This window comes from Natrix helvetica (assembly GCF_964273705.1).
Source record: "Natrix helvetica genome assembly, chromosome: 15".
Classification (NCBI taxonomy): domain Eukaryota; kingdom Metazoa; phylum Chordata; class Lepidosauria; order Squamata; family Natricidae; genus Natrix; species Natrix helvetica.
In genome coordinates this window covers 363,948-387,544 of record NC_138565.1, presented here as the reverse complement: position 1 = coordinate 387,544, position 23,597 = coordinate 363,948, and the positions used below count along the sequence as shown (strand labels likewise).

General features: G+C 46.2%; 1 protein-coding gene across 2 annotated transcripts in view; it reads left to right on the top strand.

Annotated features, from left to right (window-relative positions):
• Window positions 1-222: 222 nt before the first annotated feature.
• ABL1 (ABL proto-oncogene 1, non-receptor tyrosine kinase) overlaps window positions 223-23,597 on the top strand; it is a 64,237-nt gene continuing 40,862 nt past the window's right edge. The window contains exon 1 of one of the 2 annotated variants that reach the window (XM_081967529.1): window positions 223-784. In XM_081967529.1, coding sequence (XP_081823655.1) covers window positions 646-784 — 139 coding nt within the window. In that variant the 5' untranslated portion in view covers window positions 223-645. The remainder of the gene's footprint in view (window positions 785-23,597) is intronic. The other variant, XM_081967528.1, reaches the window with a different exon arrangement.

The window sequence follows — 23,597 nt, the reverse complement described above, 5'->3', positions numbered from 1 at the left end:
TTGGACTAACCCCCATTCTTCCTTCCGAGGCTCACCAATGCTTTGCTTCTCAGGACACCCGACTGTGGCTGGGTTTATTGAATTTACCCGCGGATATCGCCACATTTGGTCCTTAAAATGCCCCCCCACCCGCCCCCTCCCTCACCCTCAATTCCCATTTGACCTTCCTAGGAATGTCCAAAGGGCAGAAACAACGGTAGAATGACTATGGGGGCGCACAGGTGTTTGCATCGGGACTGAACATTACTGAAATGTCTCCTGTTACAGATGACAATTTGGGGACTTTTATGGAGGTCTGGTGAACGACAAAACAACCCAAAAATTCTTGGACTCTGTTTGATTCCGTTGGAATAAACACTTAAAGCCAGGAGGACTTTGGCCCGAGCTATGCCAGAAAAAGGGGACCTTTATGTGGGAGTCTTCTTGCAATCGGATGACCTCACCTTACCGCAGGTGAAGCGCCAAGACGGAGCAAAAGAGGACTCTTTAAAATCCGGCCTGCTGACCGGATGGAAGTTTGCAAATTTACGCAGGGCTGAAAGGGAGAAGGAGAGAGAGAAGATTGGCTTTTGCTCTGAGAGGCCGGCGCTTGGACGGCTACGCTGAAGTTTCCTGTCTGTCCTCGCGTGGGAGGGGAAAAAATCTATGGGTCAGCAACCTGGCAAAGTTGTGGGCGACCAACGGAGGCCCAGTCTTCCTGCCCTGCACTTCATCAAGAGTGGGGTGAAGAAGGAAGCGTCGTCAAAGCAAGGGGGCACCCACTGCAACGTCTTTCTGGAGCATGGTAAGAGTTCTACTTTCTTTTGACCAGAGTGGGTTAGGGTTCATACAGCACACTTAACCAGGCCAGGTGAGTTTGCACGGGGGACTGAGCCTTTAAGACTGAACATTCAGGGAGACCTCCACTTACGACCATGATGTGAAGTTGCAAAGGCCCTAAAAAGGGGGGCTTATGTCTGTTTTTCCACACTTAACAACCGTTGCGTCATTCCCGTGATCAACATTTGGAAGCTTGGCTCGTAATTTTTTTTAAGACAAGTTTTATTGCAATTTTTCCCCATCATACATACTTTATGGACAGAGTGTGGACCAGGTCACAACTTATGCATCCTATTTATAATCATAGTTTCAATATATTCAAATCTTCCCACTTTTATCAATATTCATCTCCTTTATATAATGCTTTATCTTTTTCCATTAATTCATTCGAGCTTACATATCATTAATAAACACCCTTTTCTTTTTGTCTTCAACCAATTACTATTAATTTATCTTTACAAATTAATCATTTTTAACCATAGCTTTGCTATTCCAACTTCCACAGTATTATTCTCTTTACTAAGCTCTTTGTCGTTTTTTATTCAATTTTTACATGTAGTTAACATCACTGTATGCCCTGTATTTCACCTTTTTTTCACAGTTTTTCTAGCTATTTACCCTATTTTTTTTTCTTCCCAGAAAATATCGCAAGAATTCCATAAATATGAGGACGCTTGCCTCATATTTATGACGATTGCAATGTGCCCGGGGTCATGTCATCCCCTTTTGCGACCTTCTGACCAGCCAAGTTCAAAGGGGCAGCCGGATTCATTTAACAACTGCACAGTTCACTTAACCACTGTAGAGATTCACTTAACGACCGGGTTAAAAAAAAGTCATCAAGTCAGGTGCAACTGACTTAACCATCCACCTTGCTTCACAATGGGAATTCTGATCTCAATTTTTGGTCGTAAGGCAAGGACTCCCTGTTTGTATGTAATAGCTACCACACTATTTGCTTTTCTGTGTTAATCAAACCAGGTTTGAAAGAGAAGGAGGCCATGATCACACACGCTAAGCAATGCTTGTTTGTGGCCTATCACGAGATGTAAGCTTGTTGTGATGTTTAAACTGTGATTCAACCCCGAAGTCGTTTAACAAACTGTAGTTAACCTAAATAATGGTTTAGGTAAGGAAAGCTGGTCTCTTGAGGTAGTTTTCAGATGCTTCCCATGGTGGGCCTGAAGAATGGAGAACAAAAACTGGTCTGTGGTTATTAGGGTGGGAGCGGGGGGGGGGGGGAAATCTAAGAAAATAAATCTGAATAAATGAGAAAAAGGAAGTTGTGCAGACGCAACCTGCTCTCTGTAAGCTACCACAAACTTGGGATTCGTATGACACATGAAAGCAACCACAACAAGAATCAGTGTCATCTGTGTGTTGAATTGCCTCTGAGTAGGGTTTAATTTGCCTTCGTTGCAAGCCTTCAAATAAAAGGTTTGAGCTACTTAGTCATCGTTTCATCCACAGGGCAATGAGTTCGGCTCCAGGCGCATTTCCCTGATTTATTCCTTTTATAAATTTATTTATCTCTGTCGCCTCTTCCTACAGATAGGAAGTTAATTCCGCATCTTGAGTCAGCTGGAGCCTGGGTTGGCGGTGTGGCCTCTCAGATTAGCTTAAGGGAGAGAAGAAAATGTGACAGTAGGTTATTGGCTGGGCTGAGTCGTTTTTTGCTTGACCTGGATTGGGCGTGCTTGGTTTAACGCAGGGCAGGGGTCGGCAACCTTAAATACTCAGAGCGCTTTCCCACAGAAAAAAGAAAACACCGGGAGACACGGGACCCTTCCCCTGCCTGAACTATTTCCTGAGCAGCCACAAAACTAGCATGTGGAGTTGAATGAAAGGTTCTGTTTCCTTCTGAAACTTTCATTGGGTTTATCCATGGTTGGACTACCAGGGGTGGAAAAGCTTAGTAAATTTGTGCATCGGTAGGTGTCACCCATTGGCAGTTGTGATGCATATTTTGAGTGACAGGGAGAGGGATGAAAGAGCCACACACGGCTCCAGAGCCACATGGTTGCTGACCCCTGGTTTAGGACATGACGGCTTGTGAACCACGTTCGTGCTATATAGCATGATGCGAGGCAGCGCTTTAAAGCTGGATTGTGGAGAGCCCTTCCGTGGCTGTTGGAAGAAGAGGAATCTTATTTATTTCTGCTCTGGTCCTTTTGCAAAATGAATTTCTTTCCGTACAGGCAGTTCTGACGTTTGTGGGTGTTTTTAAGTTTTCCCTTGATTGACAAATACATTTCCACCCCAGAGCCTTAAAGGAACTTGGAAAAACAAGATTTTCCTCCTGTTCGCATGCCTCCCACAGACCTTTTTCAGCCCTCTGCAACCACAGGACGATGGAGTCAACCCGTCCTGGCCTTCGCACGGAGGCTGAACTTTTGACTTTGGTTTCTCTTTAATTCACGGGTTGAGGGGAGGAGGATCCGTTTTCCAAATGGATTCTGCAAACAGCTGCCCAAGCCGAGCCTCGGCCTTGCGTTTGGACTCCGGTTCTCCTCCTCCTCCGGCCTCTCTGGTTTGGGCGTCTCATTTTTGGCAGCCTCGTCCACTTCTCCAGGGAGACCTGGACTCTGTCCGAAATCTTGAATTATGGATTGCTTTGTGGTTGATCCTTTCGGTAAGGAACCACAGAGAGACCACGTTTGATGCTCCACCTGTTTCTCAGGAACGTTGTCGCTAGGATTAGGTTTTCCTACCATAAAACCACGCTGCTTGTGGTCAAAACGCGCAGAGTTTATGAACCACGCACACCAACACACACAAGGCCCTTTCCTTTGGAGAGCTGGCAGTGTTTTCCTTGCCTCTTTATTATGTGGGTAGCTAAGACTCTGGGTTTGAGTTACAGATAATTTCCACCCTGTGGGATAACAGAAAGAAGGAAATCAGAGAGTGGTGTCTTGGGTTTTAGCAGCCAGTCCATGCTGCCCTGGTGCGAAAGGGAGTTCAGAAGGCAGTTAAGGTTATCTTGGCATCAGAAAGTTTTTTAAAAAAGATGAAGGGGAAGTGGATTTTTTTAAAACCATATTGGCTTTCTGGGAATGACGCAGACACATCTTGATGTTTTTAGCAGTGGTTTAGAAGCATTTTTCTTTGCAATATTTTTCAGCTTCCTGGTTCAGTTTTTCCCCTTGTTGGGATCTCCTGGTGGTGTTCTTTTCACTCCTAACCATTTTAGCTTCCCACCTTAGCCGATAATCTGCTGAGAAATTTTGGAACGTAGAGACCCAATTTAGAACTAAGGAGACATTTTCTGACAGAATGAAGAATTGATCAGTGGAAAGACTTTAGAATAGAATAACAGAGTTGGAAAGGACCTTGGAGGTCTTCTAGTCCAGCCCCCTGCTTAGGCAGGAAATCCTACACCACAAATGGTAATCCAGCATCTTTTCTCCAGAAGTTGTGAATGCTCTAACACTTGAGGTTTTTAAGAAGAGATTGGACAATCATTTGCCCAGAATATTATAGTGCCTCTTGCTTGAGTAAGACTAGAAGACCTCCAAGTCCCTTCCAATCATATTCCATACAATATGATTGTATGTTCTATTTTAGAAGATACATTTTGTCTTTAAATCCAATTCCATGTTCTAATGTTGGATTTTTCCTTGGAGAGCCAAACAATTTCCTTTCAGTTCCAATATTAGTACTAAAAGTTTATCATAGTAACATTGTTGATCCAACAATGGAACACTCCGTCATTGGAGATGATGGCTTCTATGAGCCGTGGTTGCGCAGTGGTTAGAGTGCGGTACTGCAGGCTACTTCTGCTTCCTCCCGGCTGCTTACAATTTGGCAGTTTGAATCTCACCAGGCTCCAGGTTGACTCAGCCTTCCGTCCTTTAGAAGGTTGGTAAAATGAGGACCCAAATTATTGGGTGCAAGAGGCAGACTCTGTAAACCGCTTAGAGAGGGCTGGAAAGCACCGTGAAGCGGTATATGAGTGCTATTGCTATTCTCCATCTCTTCAGGAGGCTGGTTAGTTGTTTCTCAAAGCGAGTTTTTCTAATTTGTAGAGGGTTGGACTAGATAACCCTTGGGGATCCATCCAACTCCACAACTTCTGCTTATGCTTCTCTCATAAAGAGAAGTTTTGAAAGTTGATAGCAGAAAAAAAACCCGATCTAAAACCTTTTGATGCTCTGACTAACCTCAATCTACTCAACATTTATCATTCTTTTGAAAGTTTGCTTGAAGTTTAATATCATGGCTTGGGGAAAATATATATATATATTGACGGAAATGAACTTTTGTAGCATCTTCTCACCATATGTTGGTAGAAATTACGTGTATCCTAATTGATCGGGAAGAATAGAAGCCTACAACTTGAAAGAGAAAAATAAGGGGGGGAAAACACCTATTAAACATCAGCCAAAACTTGACTAAGCCCCATGGGGATCCTTGCCTGTTTTTACAGAATAATCTCTCTGAATGGAAATGGTGGTGTGTGTGTGTTTTTTTTTTTTTAATGCTTTTCAGTTACTTAAACCATGCAATCGCTCCCTATTCGGCCTTGCAGTTTTATGAAGCTTTGCACGATAAATAACACCTTAAAGTGGAATATTGAATTTTGAATTCCGGTCCAAGTTTGCACCTGGGCCTCGTAGCTCTTTCCAATTGCAGAAACGTTGGTGGGTTTCTCTCTCTCTCTCTTTTTTGGGGGGAAGAAAAGAAAAACTGGACAACTTTTATTCTTTCCGCTTTATGTTCTGTGGGGTTTAGTTTAGTTCCTCTGGAAATACATTTTTCTTTTGGTGATGTGCAGGCTCATTAACAGGAATGATGGATGGCATACCAGATTGGTAAGTAGATTTCATAACATTGGATGTGAGATTTCACTGACTTCACTTTTGTCGCTTTGATGGGTCAAGTCTGTCCTTGAGCGTTTTTACCTGGTGAAATAACAGTATTTGGACCATGGATACAGTGGTTCAAAGATACTCTAGAAAGAGTGCAGAAAAGAGCAACAAAGATGATGAGGGGACTGGAGGCTAAAAGACATAAATAACGGTTGCGTTTTGGAGTATGTGTGAGAGAGAAAGGGCCATACCTGCGAAATGCACCATCAGGCCTTGAAGTATTTATCCTTTATTTCATTTTCTGTTTTCCTGGAGAAGCGGTGAGCAGATCTGTTTGCTGCAGGAGGAAGGGGGGAATTCACGGTTCCTTTTGTCACATTTTAATCGGTTTCTAGTTCTCGGGATAAAAATCCGTCTCCTAAAAAGCTTGTGAAATCTGGTGCAAAGCGTGGAGTTTGTTGTCCCACCCAAGGAAGCCCAAGAGAGGGTTGCAAATACAGAAATTTTGCTTTCTGGCTGTGGCGTTATTTAAACACCCCTTGTGCTCTCCATGTCTGTTTGTGTGGGTGTGAAACTGACCACAGGGTGGCAGGAGGGGCCTGTCCACACAAACAGCCAAAGGACGGCTTAAGAAGTTCCCTGATCACAAAAGGTTTGTTTGGTACCGTTTATGTCAGGTTCTGGGGAAATTGGAATGACCAAGTTTCGGAAACCCCAGTAATTAATTGGCCCTAAGTCAGCTCTGCTTATCTTTGAAATATTTGAAATTCAAGTAAAAAGGTTGCTCCACGTCTGACGATCAATAAAATAGAATGGAATAGGAATAAGAATGGAATATAGAATATAGAATAGAATCTAGACTAGACTGGACTATAATAATAACTTTAGAATAGAATAGAAGAATGAAATAATATAGAATATAGGATTGAATAGAATATTGAATAGAATAGAATAACAATAACTTTAAAATAGAATAGAAGAATGAAATAATATAGAATATAGGATTGAATAGAATATTGAATAGAATAGAATAACAATAACTTTAGAATAGAATAGAAGAATGAAATAATAAATAGAATAGAAATCAGAATAGAATAGAATAATAACTTTATTGCCACTTTGAATGTACACTTATTGACATACATTAAAATGAAATTTCCTTGCATGCAGCTCTCAAAGGGTCACCACCTCCAATACACACTACATAACCACGCCAAAATACATAAATACAAAATTATGTATATACCCACATATATTATATGACCCAGAGGAACAACACAGTTCTAGTTCGGTGCTCCATAACTGGAGGTTTTCCTGTACACCGCTTGGAGAGTCCAAGCAATGGGTTAATTCAGTCTGCTTGCCCTTAGGACTGAGGAACTATTTTTCCTTAAGCCACACCTCCTCCTGGTGTGCTCAATCCCCCAGAATTCTTCCTCAGTCAGCCCGTTTGGACGTATTTAGTTAGAGCTCTGAGCTAAATTGATCTTTTTTTTTTGGCTTGGACTCTCTAATTGCGTTTAAAGTTTTTTCTCTAATATTCCCCAACCTCGTGAGACGTTTCTCTCTTCAATTCTGCGACTTTCTTCAATAGAATCTGCACTTGAAGGCCAGGAGGTAAGCTACAAGGTGGTGGGGGGTGCCCCTCAGCCGATCCTCTTGGGACGGCTTCGGAGGCCTGCCGCTTGTCGTTTAAAACGGCGCGGCTGCAGCGGCGAGGTTCCTAAGTCCCCAGGCCCCTCGTTTGTTATTTTCGTCGAAGTTTTTTCGCTCCCCGGCCTGCTAGAGGACCTCTGCCGCAGGGAGGAGTGGGCGATCGTCGCCATTGCGAGGCGCGTTCGCCCCTCGCTCTCCCTTAGCCCCACGCTGTTGCGGCGGCCATTTTTAGGCGCGAAAATAGCGCGCCCAGCCATGGCCGCCATTTTGCATCAGCCTCGTTGTCAGGAGGCCGCTGGAGGTGGCAGGGCCTAGCAAGGGTTTCTCGGGCTAGGATCGCCACCTTCGCCATTTGTCTATTTTTGCGAGCGGCGCTGGTTCCTGTGCCATTCCAACGGTCATCATACCGGCTCAGGGAGGAGGCCTAAGTAAGCGCAGGCCTGAAGATTTTTTCTATAGTCATTCTCCTCCCTGCTTCTCCTGCGGAGCCTTGCACCTCGGTGCAGGCCCCAATCCTACCCCTGGGCCTCCGACTGGTGTGAAACATGGGATGATTTCATAGTATTGATTCGATTAATTGTATATATGGCAATTTTAACGATCATTTCGTTTTGTTTCCCATTACAGCACCCAGTCTATATCTATCCTTCTGCCTTATCATAGCCTTGCTCCATCTTGTGTGGTCATTGACTATGGACCTGCCCAGTCCTCCCGATTCCCAAGACGCTAGGCCGAGCCTCTCGCAGGCCCCTAGCAAGGGTTCCTCCTCTTCGGGGAGTGGGGGTGCGGGCAAGAGTGGTGGGGGTAGCTCTGGGAAACAGCGTTCCAGAACCCCTTCGGTAGCTGAGGCCAAGGATGCTGAAAGGCGCCAGCGGGCCCTTGACAAGCAATTCGAGAAGGCCAGACGCCAGGCAGACAGGGTGCAGTCCCTTTCAGGAGCCCCTCCCTCCCGGGAAGATCTCCAGTCGGTCCTCGCCGAGGAGGTGGAATCCCAGGACCTATCCCCTAATAGGTCATCTGCAGAGCCGGCTTCCCCGGTCCCTTCTTGGGCCTGTGAACAGGTTCCTCCCCCTGGGGATGCTAGCATAGACGATATGCAGGGTGAGGCTTCACCCCCCCTAGAAGAGGGCTTGGATCCCGATTCTGACTCTGAGGAGTTATCACCCCGCATGCAGGAGCTAATGGCCCGCGCCATTGCCAAGGGCATCACGGAGGCCATGAAATTTAAAAGCCCTACCGCAGCGGCCCCTAGGGGTCCCAAGCCCGATCAGGCAGCTCCGCCCCCAAGCAAGCGTGCTCGCCATCCTTCCCTGGAATCCTCGGTGGTCAGCGAGGCCTCTGCCATTGAGGACCCTGACCCGGAGGTGCTAGGCCTCTCGGACGACGAGGACCTTCCCCCCGAAGCGCCCGCCTTTGCGGGTCTCTTCAAGCCCAGCCTTTTTAAATCGGTCCTTCACAAGGTCAAGGCTGCCACCAGGGTGGGGATCAAGCCCAAGCCGACCGCGCCGGCGGATGATGCCCCTCCGGCTAATCCCAATGCGGTCATGTTTGATGTGCCAGCGCCCCAGCAAGAGCTGGTTCCGGTCCCGGGGCTGTTCCTCGACTTAATCCAGCGCCAGTGGGCTCAGCCAGCCACGCAATCCTCTCCCAGTGGGGTAGATAGGAAGCTTTATACTATGGAGCCAGTGTTGGAGGACCTTCTGGCCCTTCCCACTGTCGACCCGCCCATCGCTGCGCTCACTTCCAACTCCTCGCTACCGGCCGACCTCCTGGAAGGCCTTAAGGCGGAGGACAAGAAGGCGGAAAAGGCGTGCCACAAGACCCACCTGGCGGCTGCCTGGGCCATCAGGGCCTCTTCTTCCGCTTCCTTTTTAATAGGGCTTCTGTGATCTGGCTGCGCGAGCTCCTAAACAAGCTCCCGGCGGGAGACATCCGTCTCCACCAGGACGTGTCAAAAATAATCGCGGCCTCCCAGTATGCCGCTGACGCGTCCCTCAATGCCACCAAATTTGCCTCCAGGGCCCTCGGTTCTAACATAACTTCCCGTCGACTGATCTGGCTCCGACATTGGCAAGCGGACCAGAAAAACAAATGGAAACTGGCTTCCGCCCCCTTTAAGGGGTCCAAATTGTTTGGCGAGTCCCTGGATCCTCTCCTCATTGAGTCCAAGGACAAGAGGAAGATCCTACCTTCTCTAAATAAAAAGCAGGAACGTAAGGCCGCTCCCTACTCTAGGAGGCAGTCCTTTCGTGCCTCCGAGCCTTCCACCTCTGCCTCTTCCTTCTCTCCCTCTAATAGGTCCTTCGGCCAGCAGGGCGACAGGTCCCAAGACAGAGCGCCCTTTCGGGACAGAGGCAGGCAGCAGTTCGGCTTCCGCAAGTATAACCGCGGTGGGGCCTCCAACAGGCCGTTCCGTAAGTCAAAGTGACTGCCAGGGCTTGGCGCCCATCGGGGGTCGCCTACAGCTGTTCGCCTCCCATTGGGTCCAGAACACCGAGGATGCTTGGGTTCTGCAGACAGTCAGGGAAGGCCTCTCCTTGGAATTCCTGTCCCTTCCCCCTCGGACCTTCATCCGATGCCCTGTCCCGTCCTGCCCCCAAAAGAGGCAGCGTATGGACCAGGAAGTCCGTCATCTCCTGGACATCAGGGCCGTGGAACCAGTTCCCCAAGGCGAAGAGGGGAAGGGGTTTTACTCCATCCTCTTCCTGGTACCAAAGAACTCGGGGGGGTGGAGAGCCATCTTGGACCTCAAGAACCTCAACAGGCATATCGCCTACCGGAGGTTCAAGATGCAGTCTCTGCAGTCCATTCTGGCGGGGATTCGACAGGGAGATCTTCTCACATCTATAGATCTCAAAGAGGCATACCTCCACATCCCCATCCGTCCTCAGCACAGGAAGTTCCTGCGCTTCTATTATGCGGGTCGCCACTTCCAGTACAAAGCTCTTCCATTCGGCCTCTCGTCCGCTCCTCGGACGTTTACCAAAGTGCTGGCGGTAGTGGCGGCTCAGCTAAGACGCAGGCCCATAAGGCTCCAGTGCTACCTGGACGACATCCTGATCCAGTCGTCGTCCAGGCAGCAGGCCCTTCGGGATCTCCAAACCACTATGAGATCCCTCAGAAATCACGGCTTCACTCTAAACATAGAGAAGAGCCATCTCACTCCAACCAACAGACTTGTACACCTGGGGGCGGTGATAGATACCAACTTGTGCAGGGTTTTCCTTTCCCGAGACAGGTTGACCGGTCTAAGGTCCATGACCCACAAGGTGTTGAGCTTGAGGCAGGCTCCAGTGGTCCTTCTGTCGCAGCTGCTGGGAAAAATGATCTCCTGCATTTCCATCGTGCCGTGGGCCCGCCTGCATTCCAGGTCTCTTCAGTGGCTGCTGCTGCCGCACCAGAGGGCATCCAGGAGCAACTCTACCAGGCCGATTCGAGTTCCCCCGGACGTGAAGAGGTCTCTCCGCTGGTGGGTGTCTCCGGCCATCCTCAAGGGCCACCTATTCAAGGAACCCGAGAGGTTGATCATCACCACAGACGCCAGCCTCTCCGGCTGGGGAGCCCACATGGGGTCCCTGGTTGTTCAAGGCAAGTGGTCCCAAGTGGAATCCAGCTACAGCATCAACCTGCTGGAACTGAGAGCTGCTCGCCTGGCCCTGCGACATTTCAGCCGGCCCATCCATCGTCAACATGTGCTTCTGATGACGGACAATGTGGCCACCAAGGCCCACATCAACCGTCAGGGCGGCACCAGATCCAGAGCACTGATGAGAGAGGCGGAGTCCCTGGGACGCTGGGCGGAGCGCCATCTGGAATCCCTTCGCTCCGACCATATCTCCGGAGTGGACAACACACAGGCCGACTGGCTGAGCAGGACGACCATAGATCCTGCGGAGTGGAAACTGGACCCTCGCCTGTTCCACCAGATGTCCGACAGATTCGGGACTCCGGCCGTAGACCTGTTTGCGTCAAGGGACAACAAGCAGCTCGACCGCTTCTACTCCCGGTTCTTCACCCCGGGGGCGGAGGGGACAGACGCACTGCGTTGCAAGTGGCCCCGCGAGCTACTGTATGCCTTCCCTCCCCTGCCTCTCCTTCCTCAATTCATCTCCAAAGTCATCGCAGAGGGAGCAGAGGTCCTTCTCGTGGCCCCGCATTGGCCCCGCAGGTCGTGGTTTGCCGACCTTGTCCACCTGTCGGTGTCTCCTCCGTGGCGCATTCCTCCGGACCAGATCTCCCTCAGCCAGGGGGCCGTGATTCACCCAGAGCCCCAGTGGCTCCAGTTGGCCGTCTGGCACTTGAGGGGGACCAACTAAAAGACCAAGGCCTGTCGGAGGAGGTAGTGAACACCATTCAGGCGGCTAGACGCCCTTCAACCACTAGGATTTATGATGCGTCCTGGGCCGCCTTCGCCAAGTGGTGTGAGGAGCTGCTCATCGAGCCGACTACCGCGCCTGTTCCCAGAGTGCTTGACTTCCTTCAAGCGGGACTCAACAAGGGCCTGGCCCCGAACACCCTTCGACGCCAAGTGGCGGCTTTGTCTACTGTCTGGTCGGGCGACCACCTTTTGCCTCTCAGCAAAATCCCGAAGGTGCGTCTTTTCCTCAAGGGCGCTTCTAACCTTCGCCCTCCCACCGTTCATCGCTATCCTACTTGGCAGCTGTCCGTGGTCCTGCGGGCCCTCTCTGGCCCTCCATTCGAGCCTTTACGCACTACTTCTCTTCGATTCCTGACGCTGAAGACGGCCTTCTTGATTGCCATCACGTCAGCTCGCCGGATTTCGGAGCTGGCGGCTCTCTCTGTTCGCCAGGATCTGTGCGTCATCCACCCTGACAGGGTCATTTTGAGGCTGGACCCGACTTTTACCCCCAAAGTAAACTCATGGTTCCATAGAGCGCAAGACATTGTGTTGCCAAATTTTTGTCCTCATCCGTCGCATCCCAGAGAGCGATCCTGGCACAATCTTGAGGTCAGGAGGGCCCTGAAGGTCTACATCGCTCGTACTGCGGAATTCAGGAAATCAGAGGCTCTTTTCCTCTCCTTCCAGCCCGGTTCCCTAGGGAAGAAGGTCACTTCCTCCACAATTGGCAGGTGGCTTCGCGCTTGCATTGCGACTGCCTATGAAAGTCAATCCAAAGCCGTTCCGCGCGGCATCACTGCACACTCCACACGAAGTGCTGCTACTTCAGCGGCCTGGGCCACCCAGGCCTCGATCCTGGACATCTGCAGGGCCGCTACGTGGTCCTCTCCTTCTCCATTTGTGCGACACTATAAACTGGACATTTTCGCCTCGGCTGAGGCGTCTTTCGGCAGGCGTGTGCTCCAGGCGGTTGTGTCAGAGACCGAATCCCGGGAGCCTTCTTCTGCCCACCCAGATGGACAATAACTTTGGTATGTCCCATTGCTTGGACTCTCCAAGCGGTGTACAGGAAAATGACCATTGGCTTACCTGAAGGGTCCTTTTCTGTACACCGCGGGAGAGTCCAACCCACCCTGGCTCTCAAGGCCGGGATTCGGGTTCCTCGTGTCAACAGTACATCATCTTGGACGCTTCGCTCCGTCCGCACGAACTGACTCCTTCAAAGAATTCTGGGGGATTGAGCACACCAGGAGGAGGTGTGGCTTAAGGAAAAATAGTTCCTCAGTCCTAAGGGCAAGCAGACTGAATTAACCCATTGCTTGGACTCTCCCGCGGTGTACAGAAAAGGACCCTTCAGGTAAGCCAATGGTCATTTTCTCTAGAAGAGGTTGGTCAGCCATTCGCCTGGAACGGTATGTGATGTCCTGGCATGGGCTGGTCTAGAAGACCTCCAAGGTCCCTTCCAACCTCCATCTTACTCTATGTTCAATCCTAACAGCTTAACCTTTTTCTTCCTGTGCAAAAAAGGCATTTCCAAAAAGATGCCTTCATCAGATTCTAGGCTTACAAATGCTTTCTTATCTTTGGGTCCAATCTGTGAATTACATTTGTGGAAAACATTTTTTTTTCTTATTAAGACATTTCTTGGTGGAGTTTGCAGGGCTCCCAGGAATGAAGCATAGTCTTAAACCTGCCAATAAATTGCATCAGCGTTCAAAAGCCTGACATGATGGGAAAAATATGTGGTTTTTTTGCAGCCTCCGGGGTATTTCTTTTTCTTTTTTCATGGCCTTATATTGTTTTTATTCTATTCTGTTTTTTTTCTGTATTGTCAGCTACCCACTCAACTGAAACAGGAGGCCGTAAAAACATTTGAAGGAGCATAAATAAAATGTCCTTTTCTTGTTTTCAATTTCTCAACCACTGTGCTTGGGAGCCGGCTGGCATGCCAATTTAATACATAATAATAATAATAATAATGAATAAATAAAATCAACTGGTTTGTAAGAAATGGCCCACATAGCCATAAAGAAGAAGAAGACATTGAAGAAGAAGATAGAAGACAGAAAAAGAAGGAGGAGGAGGAAGAAGAACAGGAGAAGGAGGAGGAAGAAGATAGAAGAAGAAGTTGAAGAAGATAGAAGATGATGATGATGAAGACAGAAGAAGATGAAGATGAAGAAGATAGAAGAAGATGATATACAAAGAAGATGGGATTTGGTCTAAGACAGACATGCAGCTGGAGGTATAACTGAAGCTATTAAAAATTCCTTTCGGATAATGGTCCTCTCTTTCTCTTTTTTTTTTGGATTTTTTGCCTGTTTTTGAAATGTCTTGATAATGAGTACGTCTCCTGACACCACCTAATTAGATCTCCTTTAAGTGACTTAATTAGGGGCTGTTTTAAAACTTGAAAAGACCGAGAAAACGAATAAACCATCTGTTCCACCCCTTCAGTCTTCAAGGCAATCAACTTTTTTTTTTTTTTCCCTGGGCCTGACTGTCAAGGAAGCCTTTGATCCCTTGCTTTTAAAAGCAAGAGAAATGCAAACCAAGAGAAAATTAGCAGAGGTTTGGTTTTCTAGCCTTTTGAGGCTGGGGGCCACGGGGGGGGGGAATTTTGAGATGGCTTCCTAGAACCATAGCACTGGAAGGGACCTTGGAGCTCTTTTAGTCCATCTCCCCTGTTAAAGCAGGAGACCATCTACCATTCTGGAGAAATGACTGTCAGTCTCTTCCTAAAAGCTGCAGTGATGGGGCATGCACAACTTCTGGTGGCGAGCTGTTCTACTGGTGAATTGTTCTCCATGCAGAGGACATTTCTCCTTAGTTCTAGGTAGCTTCTCTCCTTGATGTGTTTCATCCCTTGCTTCTTGTCCTGCCCTCAGGGGGTTTGGAAAATAGGTTGGCCCCCTCTTCTTTGGGGCAGCCCTTCAAGTGTTGGAAGATGCTACCACGTTCTTCCCATTCCTTCTCTTTGTTAGACTACTAGGCATACCTAGCTCATCATGTGATCTTTCCAGGATCTCAATATCTTTTTTTCTATCATTATTGACCAAAACTGGATTTAATATCTCAAGTGTGATTTCACCGATGCGATAATAAGAGTAGCACTATCTAAATAACAGCGTTGGAAGGGACCTTGGAGGTCTTCTAGTCCAACCCCCTGCTCAAGCAAGAGACGCTATACCATTCTGGACGAATGGCCGTCCAATCTCTTCTTTAAAAACCTCCGGTGGTGGTGGAGCACCCACAATTTCTGGAGGGATGCCGTTCCACTGGCTAATTGTCCTCCTGTTACCCCTCTATTAATTCAATTTAGGATTCTGTTGGCCTTTTTGGCAGCTGCCACACACGGCTGGCCCATATTTATGTGATTGTCCAATAGGACTCCAAGATCCCCCTATCTTGGTACTCCTATTGAGCCAGGTACCTCCTATTCTGTACCTGTGCTTCCCCACCCCCCACCCCACTGCCTAAGCCTCCACTGAATTGACTATTGTTGGGCTGCATTGTTGTTGGATTGTTTTGTGGGGACACTCACAAAATGCCTGCCTGGATGGGAAGTAACTTTGAATCTCCCACTCTAGTCACTTTCCACCTTGTTCCCCAGTTCTCCACTCCGTTTTATTTTTATCTTATTTTTTGGAGTGGTGGGGTGGGGAGAACCATATTATATTTATGCAAAAACAGATTGCGTTGTTCTTTTTTTTTTTTTAATTAAAAAAAAATAGCATCCCTGGGTACCGTGTTGAGGAATTAAGAGAAAATAGAAGAATTTAGAGCTTTTGCAAAAAGAAACTACAGATGATCAGAGGTGGAGGAAGCAATTTTGACTTGTCTGGAGGTGGATGAAAAATCTGATTGGATAGATGGAGGAAAATTAATTGGGTGAATTTTTCCAGAATTGTGTTTTTCCCCCTCTGTGCCACACTTCTGTTCCAGCTTTGACATTTACTTCTTGGCTGACATAAGACGTTGGTGTGGGGTTTAGTTATCTATAATTATGATTGTGTCTAAATATATCTACTATATATCTTTCTGCTTTCCTGCAAATGCTAATGCTTGGCTTGGAGAAACAGCTGATTTACTTAACAACTGCAGTGGTTCCCCTGGCAATGATGGCCAAAAGGTCATAAAAATTAGGTGTGACTCACATAGCAACCGACTTGCTTAACAACGGTACTTTTTTCTTCTTCCCAGGGCCATTGTCACTTTGTTTATAACAGGTACCACCTTAGAGGGCGGTGGGGCGGTTTAGAAATGAGAAATATAAAAAAAAAATATAAATAAACTTTGAACAGTTTATGAATGAGTAGGTGTATGTCATTTAGTTCATTTGGTGGTGTTCCAAGTTACAAGGGAACTGAAAAAAGTGATTTTTGGCCATTTTCACACTTACGACCACTGCAGCTTTCCCCCCCCCCCCCCCATGGTCACGTGATCTAAATTCAGACACTTGGCAACTGACTTGTATTTACGACGGAGGAGATGCGGTCCCACTTCTGCCCATAATTATCTTTCCCGCTACGGATCATATCGGAATAATAAAGCTTGGAGTTTTGGCAGCCGCTGACTGTCCGATGCTCTATTATTTGCCTCTAATTGTTACACGAGTCACACATTAAATAAGTGATGGCCTGTGAAATCGATCACGTGCAACGGAGAACATTTGGACTGGGAGCCGAGGGCGAGATTTGCTCTTAATTCTTCACTCGGCCGGCAAGCGAGCGAAGGAAGGAGAGGCTGGGCTCGTACAGAAGGCCAAAAAATGTGGTTTGCTTCTGGAACTGTGCAGATTTTGCACGCTCACTCATTCATGGCCTGCACGTTCATGCAACTGGCTTACTTTTATGTACCGTGGTGATCTTGATTTGTTGTTTTTCAGGGAAGGGGGAGAAGGAAGGTTGAACTCAGTAGATACATCTAGTTTAATGAAAAGAAGGACCAGGGGACACGTGAGAGCAGTCTTCCAATATCTCAGGGGTTGCCACAAAGAAGAGGGAGTCAAGCTACTCTCCAAAGCACCTGAGGGTATAGGACAAGAAGCAACGGGTGGAAACCCATCAAGGAGAGAAGCAACCGAGAACTGAGGAGAAATTTCCCGACAGTTAGAACAATTAATTGGTGGAACAACTTGCCTCCAGATGTTGTGAACACTTGAGATTTTTACGGAAGATGTTGGACATCCATTTGTCTGAAGTAGTGTAGGGTTTCCTGCCTGAGCAGGGGATTGGACTAGAAGACCTCCAAGGTCCCTTCCAACTCTGCTATTCTACTAAGCTCTCCTCCAAATTAGGGAGCCGAGTTTGGAGATGGGTCTACCAAGCTGCACAGCTCACGTGGCCTGATGCATCTCGGAAGGGGGTGAGTTGCTTCTGAGTCACCCCGCTGAATCGATGTGTCACCACCCTAGCCCAGGAATGAATCAGGCAGGCAGGCAAGCGGTGTTGGGTGACGTAATTGGTGAGAAAGGAGTTTTGTGGTTCAAAGGAGGAGTTTGTGGAATGTAAAAAATGGAAAGGCTCCGAGACACCCACAGTGGAGGGATGGTGGAAGGAGATGATGGATCTAGCAGAGATGCTAACAGGAACTTGTTTGCTTAGAGGGACGTTTATGGACCAACTGCACTTCTTGGGAGGCCACCTTCCCAGAATAACAGAGCTGGACGGGGCCTTGGAGGTCTTCTAGTCCCACCCCTTGCTCAGGCAGGAGACCCTAGACCATCCATGCACCTTCGGCGTTGAGTCATGTCAGCCATATGACCACGGAGACGTCTTCGGACAGCGCTGGCTCTTTGGCTTTGTAATGGAGATAAGCACCGCCCTCTAGAGTTGAGAATGACTACTAGCACATATATGCGAGGGGAATATTTACATTTACCTTTTACACAACAATTATCTATGGAGATGCTTAGAGAAACTCCAATTCATACATTTACAGTGGTATTTGCAGTTCATTTTGTGACCGTTCCAACTTACAACGGCACTGGAAAAAAGGACTTATGACTGTTTTTCACACTTCCGACCATTGCAGCATCCCCCACAGTTACAAAACTTTGACCCTTGGCAACTGACTCACACGTACGATGGTCGCAGTGTCCTGGAGTCACGTGATCCCCTTTTGCGACCGTCTGACAAGCAAAGTCAGTTGTTAAGTTGGTCACACCAGTTGTTAAACGAATCTGCCCTTCTCCCTTGACTTTTAATTGTAAAAGTCAAGGGAGAAGGGCAGATTTGTTTAACAACTGGTGTGACCAACTTAACAACTGCAGTGAATTTCTCCCCCTAAAAATCAGATTCGAATAAGTTGATACACAGGGTACCTTCCTCACCCACCACACACCCATCTCAGAGTATGGTGCTTTTTCCATCACTTCCCCAGTGGTGAAATTCAATTTTTTTTACTACTGGTTCTGTGGGCGTGGCTTGTTGGGTGTGGCAGGGGATGGATGCTGCAAAATCCCCATTTCCTCCTGATCAGCTGGGACTCGGGAGGCAGAGACTAGATGGGGGCGTTTGCCGGCTCTCTGAACTACTCAAAATTTCCGCTCTCGGTTCTCCAGAACCTGTCAGAACCGGCTGGATTTCACCCCGGCATTTCCCCTGCCTGGTTTCTTCCCAGCAATTACCGTGTATTTTATCTGGAAGCAGCAGCCTGTAGCCATAAATTTGGTGGGGGGGGGGAAATTCATTCCCAACCTTTATTAAGCTCCACATAATAGGTTCCGCAGCTCAGACATACATTCATTAAGCAGAATTAAATGAGTCCTGGCAGCCATTAGCAAAAGAGGTAATAATCTTGCTGCGGGAATATGCAGCAGATTGGAATAAATGAACAGCAGTGGCGGCGGTAGCCCAGAAAGAAAGAAATGAAGAAAAAGGGGGGGGAAAAAACTTTTTAAAAAAGAAGATGACCGGCACTCAAATGAAATAACTCCACGGAATGGTGTGCAATTAATTTCCTCCTTTAAAAAGGATTTGAAAGACCGGGGATAGCTAATTTGCATGAATGTAGAGGAGTTTCTCAAAAGAGTTAGACTGACAATTTTGGAAGGACGGTGTCGTTGACTTTGTCCAAACAGCCGCTTGGGGATAAATTGGGACTGAGCAATGGTAGTGTCCTTTGATGAAATAGAGCAAATTGCTCTCTTACCCCGCTCTAAATACGGAATAAGAGAGTTGGAAGGGAACTTAGAGGTCTTCTAGTCTAACCCCCTACTCAAGCAGGAGACCCCTATACCATCCCAGACAAATGATTGTCCAATAACTTCCTGGAAACCTCCAGTGATGGATCACCCAGAATTTCTGGAGGCAAGTTGTTCCACTGGTTAATTGTTCTGATCGTCAGGAAGTTTTTCCTTAGTTCTAGGTTGCTTCTCTCCTTGTTAGGGTTTTTTTTTTTTTGTACTTTTTTTTTTCAAAGTTCTTCACAGGCATAAATTCAGACTTTTAAGCGATTCCCCACAGAGGGTTGATCGCCAGCCCATTTTCCCTGCTAATGGTTCTGCTACCTTTCCAAATTTTACAATATCTTCTGAATGAATGAATCCGTGAGTGAGGGAATAGAATGAACAGATGAAATTTTGACGACCCCAATTTCCTTCCATCATTTTTCTGCAGGAGAGGGAACAATATTTCAGCTTGGAAATAATCCATCAAGTTTTTTTTTTTTTTTTTGAAAAAAAGTTTTATTGGTTTTTTTAAAACATTTATAGGGAAAAGGGTAAATGGAATGGTTACAGATTTTGGCAGTAGCAAGTGTGACAGGGGCCCCCTCCCTCCAGTCTCATAGGTTACATCCATATATCAAGCATTAATCCATAGTCATAAAAGATCAGCATATTAATTCTAGAAGAAAAAAATTTTTCAGTCAGCTTATATTGTTATAATATATAATCTAGATATAATTTCATTATTACTTTCGGTTTGTTTATAACATTGTGGCTTTCTTATTCATTTTTGTGATCTGAGCTTTCTTGGTATTGCCCCTTCTCCCCCTGCTGGCAGAGCTCCGGCCCCTCCCGTGTCCTGTGTGACCATTGTGGTATCTTCTGTTTTTTCTAGGTTCGCTTTGTTTTTTTCCATAAAGGCCTGTGCCTCTATGGGTGTGTTAAATAATCCATCAAGTTTGAGGGGTGGGTTTTTTTTTGATCGTTGGGATATTTTGTTTTTTCAACGTTCACTGAGCTGAAAATATATTCTCTGCCGTGATTGAGAATTGCACCATTTAAGTTTCAACCTGGGTCACTTTGATGAATGTTTTAATTTCTTTATTGGGTAGATGCGACATAACGAAAATCAGTTTAGGGCTGAACCATCATCTGACTGGGGAAAACACTTATTTATTTATTTTTTAATTATTCCCTTTGCCCTTTCTCCCAACTGCATGCTGATTTCTCTTTGCTTTCGTGCGTGGCGTTTTAAATTGGCCACCATTAAGGAAGCTAAAATATGGAACTCATTTCACTCCTGACTGCGCTGTTCACGTATGCAAACATTGTTCGAACCATCTCAGAGCGAGTACTTTGAAATTTCACTACCTTTGTAAGCTCATATAGAAGCAGCCCTCAATGTACAATCCACAATTAAGCCCAACATTTCTGTTACTAAGTGAGTCATTTGTTAAGTGAGTTTTGCCCCATTTTATGGTCTTTCTTGCCACAGTTCTTAAGCGAATCCTTGCAGTTGATAAGTTAGTCGAAACAACAGAAGTTTTTCAAGGAAGTGTCTTCAGTTTCAACTTCTGCTGACAGTTCTTGCTTTTTGCCACTGGATGGTACTCTTCCAAAAAGAGAAATAAATTAATGAAGGCTTGTTTGAAAATAAGTAGCTGTAAAATAACATTTGTAGCAGGGGCAAAACCTAGCTGGTGCGCGTGCGTGCGTATGTGTGCGTGCGTGCGTGTGCGTGTTTGTGATGGACGTGTCTCCCAGAGTTGTGGATGCTCCATCACTGGGGGTTTTCCAGAAGGGCATTGCTATATAGGACAAGAGGGCATTTTGTAACTATAGGGCACTGCATGCCAAAATAACTGGACACAAAGATTACTTTTGTCCCATGCCCTCCCTCTGCTGAACACTTAATCCCTTCAGCCTTGTCTTATGCCTAAGGATACCTAACCATGTTGTAGGACTGTATTACCATGATCCTTCTCGTCTTTTCCATTACCGTCTCCTATATTGTTTGTGACTATCAGTTGTTGGTTGTCTCTTACGACATAGGACTGCAGTTGTGATTTATGATCAATCCCTGCTGCTTGCATGTACACTGCGAGCTTCTGCACTGGAGACAAATTTCTTGTGTGTGTCCAATCAAATTTGGCCAATAAAGAATTCTGTTCTAAAAGAGATTGAGCAACTTTCTCTCTTTCTCTTTCTCTCTTTTTTCTCTGTCCCTGCCTCTCTTGCTCTTTCTCTTTTTTCTCTTTCTTTCTCTCTCCCTCCCTCTCTTTTCTTTTTTCCTTCTCTCTTTCTCTCTTTCTCTTTTTCTCTTTCTCTCTTTCTCTTTTTTTTCTCTTTCTCAGTATCTTTCTCTCTCCTCTCTTCCTCCCTCCCTCTTTCCTTCCTTAGTCTTTCTTTCCTTCTTTCCTTCCTTCTTTCTTTTTCACTCTTTTTCCTTCAGTGGATCACCACCTGCACAGAGTTAATCAAAGCTTTAATTTCTGGAAACCTTTGCTTGACTCAGGGCAGCCGCTCTTGGCTTTCACACAACAGTTGCATAATGTATATGTATTTCTCCCCCCCCCCCTCCTTAATTTTGGAGGAAAACAGCTTACACATCCGTTTGCATATCAACAGCCAATCTATGAATCATCTTAATGGATGTATTTGTATTCTGGGGTCATGGAAGGAGGCAATTCCTCCTTTGCTTAAAATCCTCTGACGACAGAAAATGAAATCCTTGCATTTTAGCAGGTATTCCTGGCTGTGTAAGAAAGAAATCCAGCGGTTGCAACATTTCGTGGGCAATTTGACACTTAGGATTTGGGAACAGTGGTGACGTCCGTGGCTCCAAGTTTTTGGTAGGGCTTTGCTCAAATGAGGAATGGAAAAAAAGAAGCCTTAAAAAAGGCAGGAAATTTGGGTTCTGTGGAATGGGATCCATCTACCCTGAGAGGTCGAGGGACAGTGGACAAAATTTAGATTTTTTACACTCCATTTTGCTGTTTGCTTATTTGAGAGATTGGTCTGTGTTTTGGCGGCTTTTAATATTTGTAATAATTTAGTTGAAGTTTATAGATACAACAAAAACTGTACCTCTCTGTCACCCCCCCCCTCTCTTTCTCTCTCTCTATTCATCTGTCCATCATGTCATCAATATCTATCTATCTATCTATCTATCTATCTATCTATCTATCTATCTATCTATCATTGTCCTCTATATCTCTATCATCCATTCACTCACCTATTAGAACTCTCTCTGTTGTCTGCTTATCTTTTATCTATCCATCCATCCATCCATCCATCCAAAATAGAATAACAAGGGAAGGATCTTGGAAGTCTTCTAATCTAATTCCCCTGTTCGAGCAGGAGACCTCTTCCTCCTCCTCCTCTTCCTGCTTCTCCTGCTCGCCCCCTCCCCCTCATCCTCTCCACACACCCCACTCCCTTCTAGTACTGATGATGTTCCCTAGTTGGGTCATGAAACGTCTGCAAGAAAACCACCAAGCTTAGACAGCACCAGAACTCCTCGTTTCAACCCTGAGCTACAAACTTTCTCCTTTATTGATTCCGATATAGATTGACAGGGTTGGAAGGGACCTTGTAGGTCATCTAGCCCAACACCCCCACCCATAGTGATCCTGTGAGATTGTGTTCTACTTCTTCACTTGGGGTTTTGGGGATGTTTAAGGGTGTGTCTTGGAGCTGTGCCTTCAGTTCCTTATTTAATTCTGGTTTTATTCTCTCCAAAACTCGATGCATTTGCTTTGCGATGGCTGTAACATTTTTCTGCTTGATCACTGCACTGATCTTAATTGAGAACTGCAGTTTTTCTGGTGGGTACAATATTTTATCCTTGCTGTTCCCAAGTTGCATTTATTATTATGTCCTGACAGTGTTTGGTGTTTTATTTTTGCTGTTACAAAGTTGCAGCAACAGATTATTTCAGTGTGATGGACACAGTTTTTCTTGCTGTTACACAGTTGCATTGATGGATCATTGTAGCAGTGAAAGAAAGAAAAATATTTATGGATTCCTGTTCTTTTTTTTTTTTTTAATTGCAAATTGCAACCTATTCAATCCACAAATGTTTCCCTTTATAATGTTCTTTTATTCTGTAAAAGAGAATTGGATGCTTTGGTGTTGACAGAGTAATAATCAATACCCATTTTCTTTTGTGCATAATCCATACTTTAAAGTTACTTACTTGATGGGTCAAATATGTAGGGAATGGGTGGTTAAATTTGACGTTAAAATGATGGCGATTTGCAAATCCTTTTTTATCTGGTAAAGTGTAATTGAGAAGTAGAGATCGGAGGGAATAAAAAAAAAGCAGATGTAAAACTGATTTGTAGATATATGATACGTCTTGGTCAAACATCAGAAAGAGTTGAGAGCTTCAGAAGGAAATGGGACAGTTATCCAAGGCTGTTTTATGGCCTCTTTGGTTGAGAAATAAGTTTTCTGAAGATCCTTGGACCAAAGAGGCCATGTGGCATTTACTCAAGACTATCTTATCTCTTGGGCCCAGAAATAACGTTCTTTGAAGGTCCTTGGACCGGGAGAGGCAGAACAGGGACTTGGGTGTCTTCACCATCATTTTATCCAAAAAAATCTTCCTTCCAGCGTTGGGTGACACCACGTCAGCCTTGGGCTGTTGAACTTACCTCCAGTAATCTTGAACCGTACTGCTTACATCAGGGGATCTGCTGAAGGCGTTCCCTCTCAAAACCCATTGGCCATTCATGGAGACCAGATAAAGTTGCCCACATTCTTAGGAAGTGGCTAGACG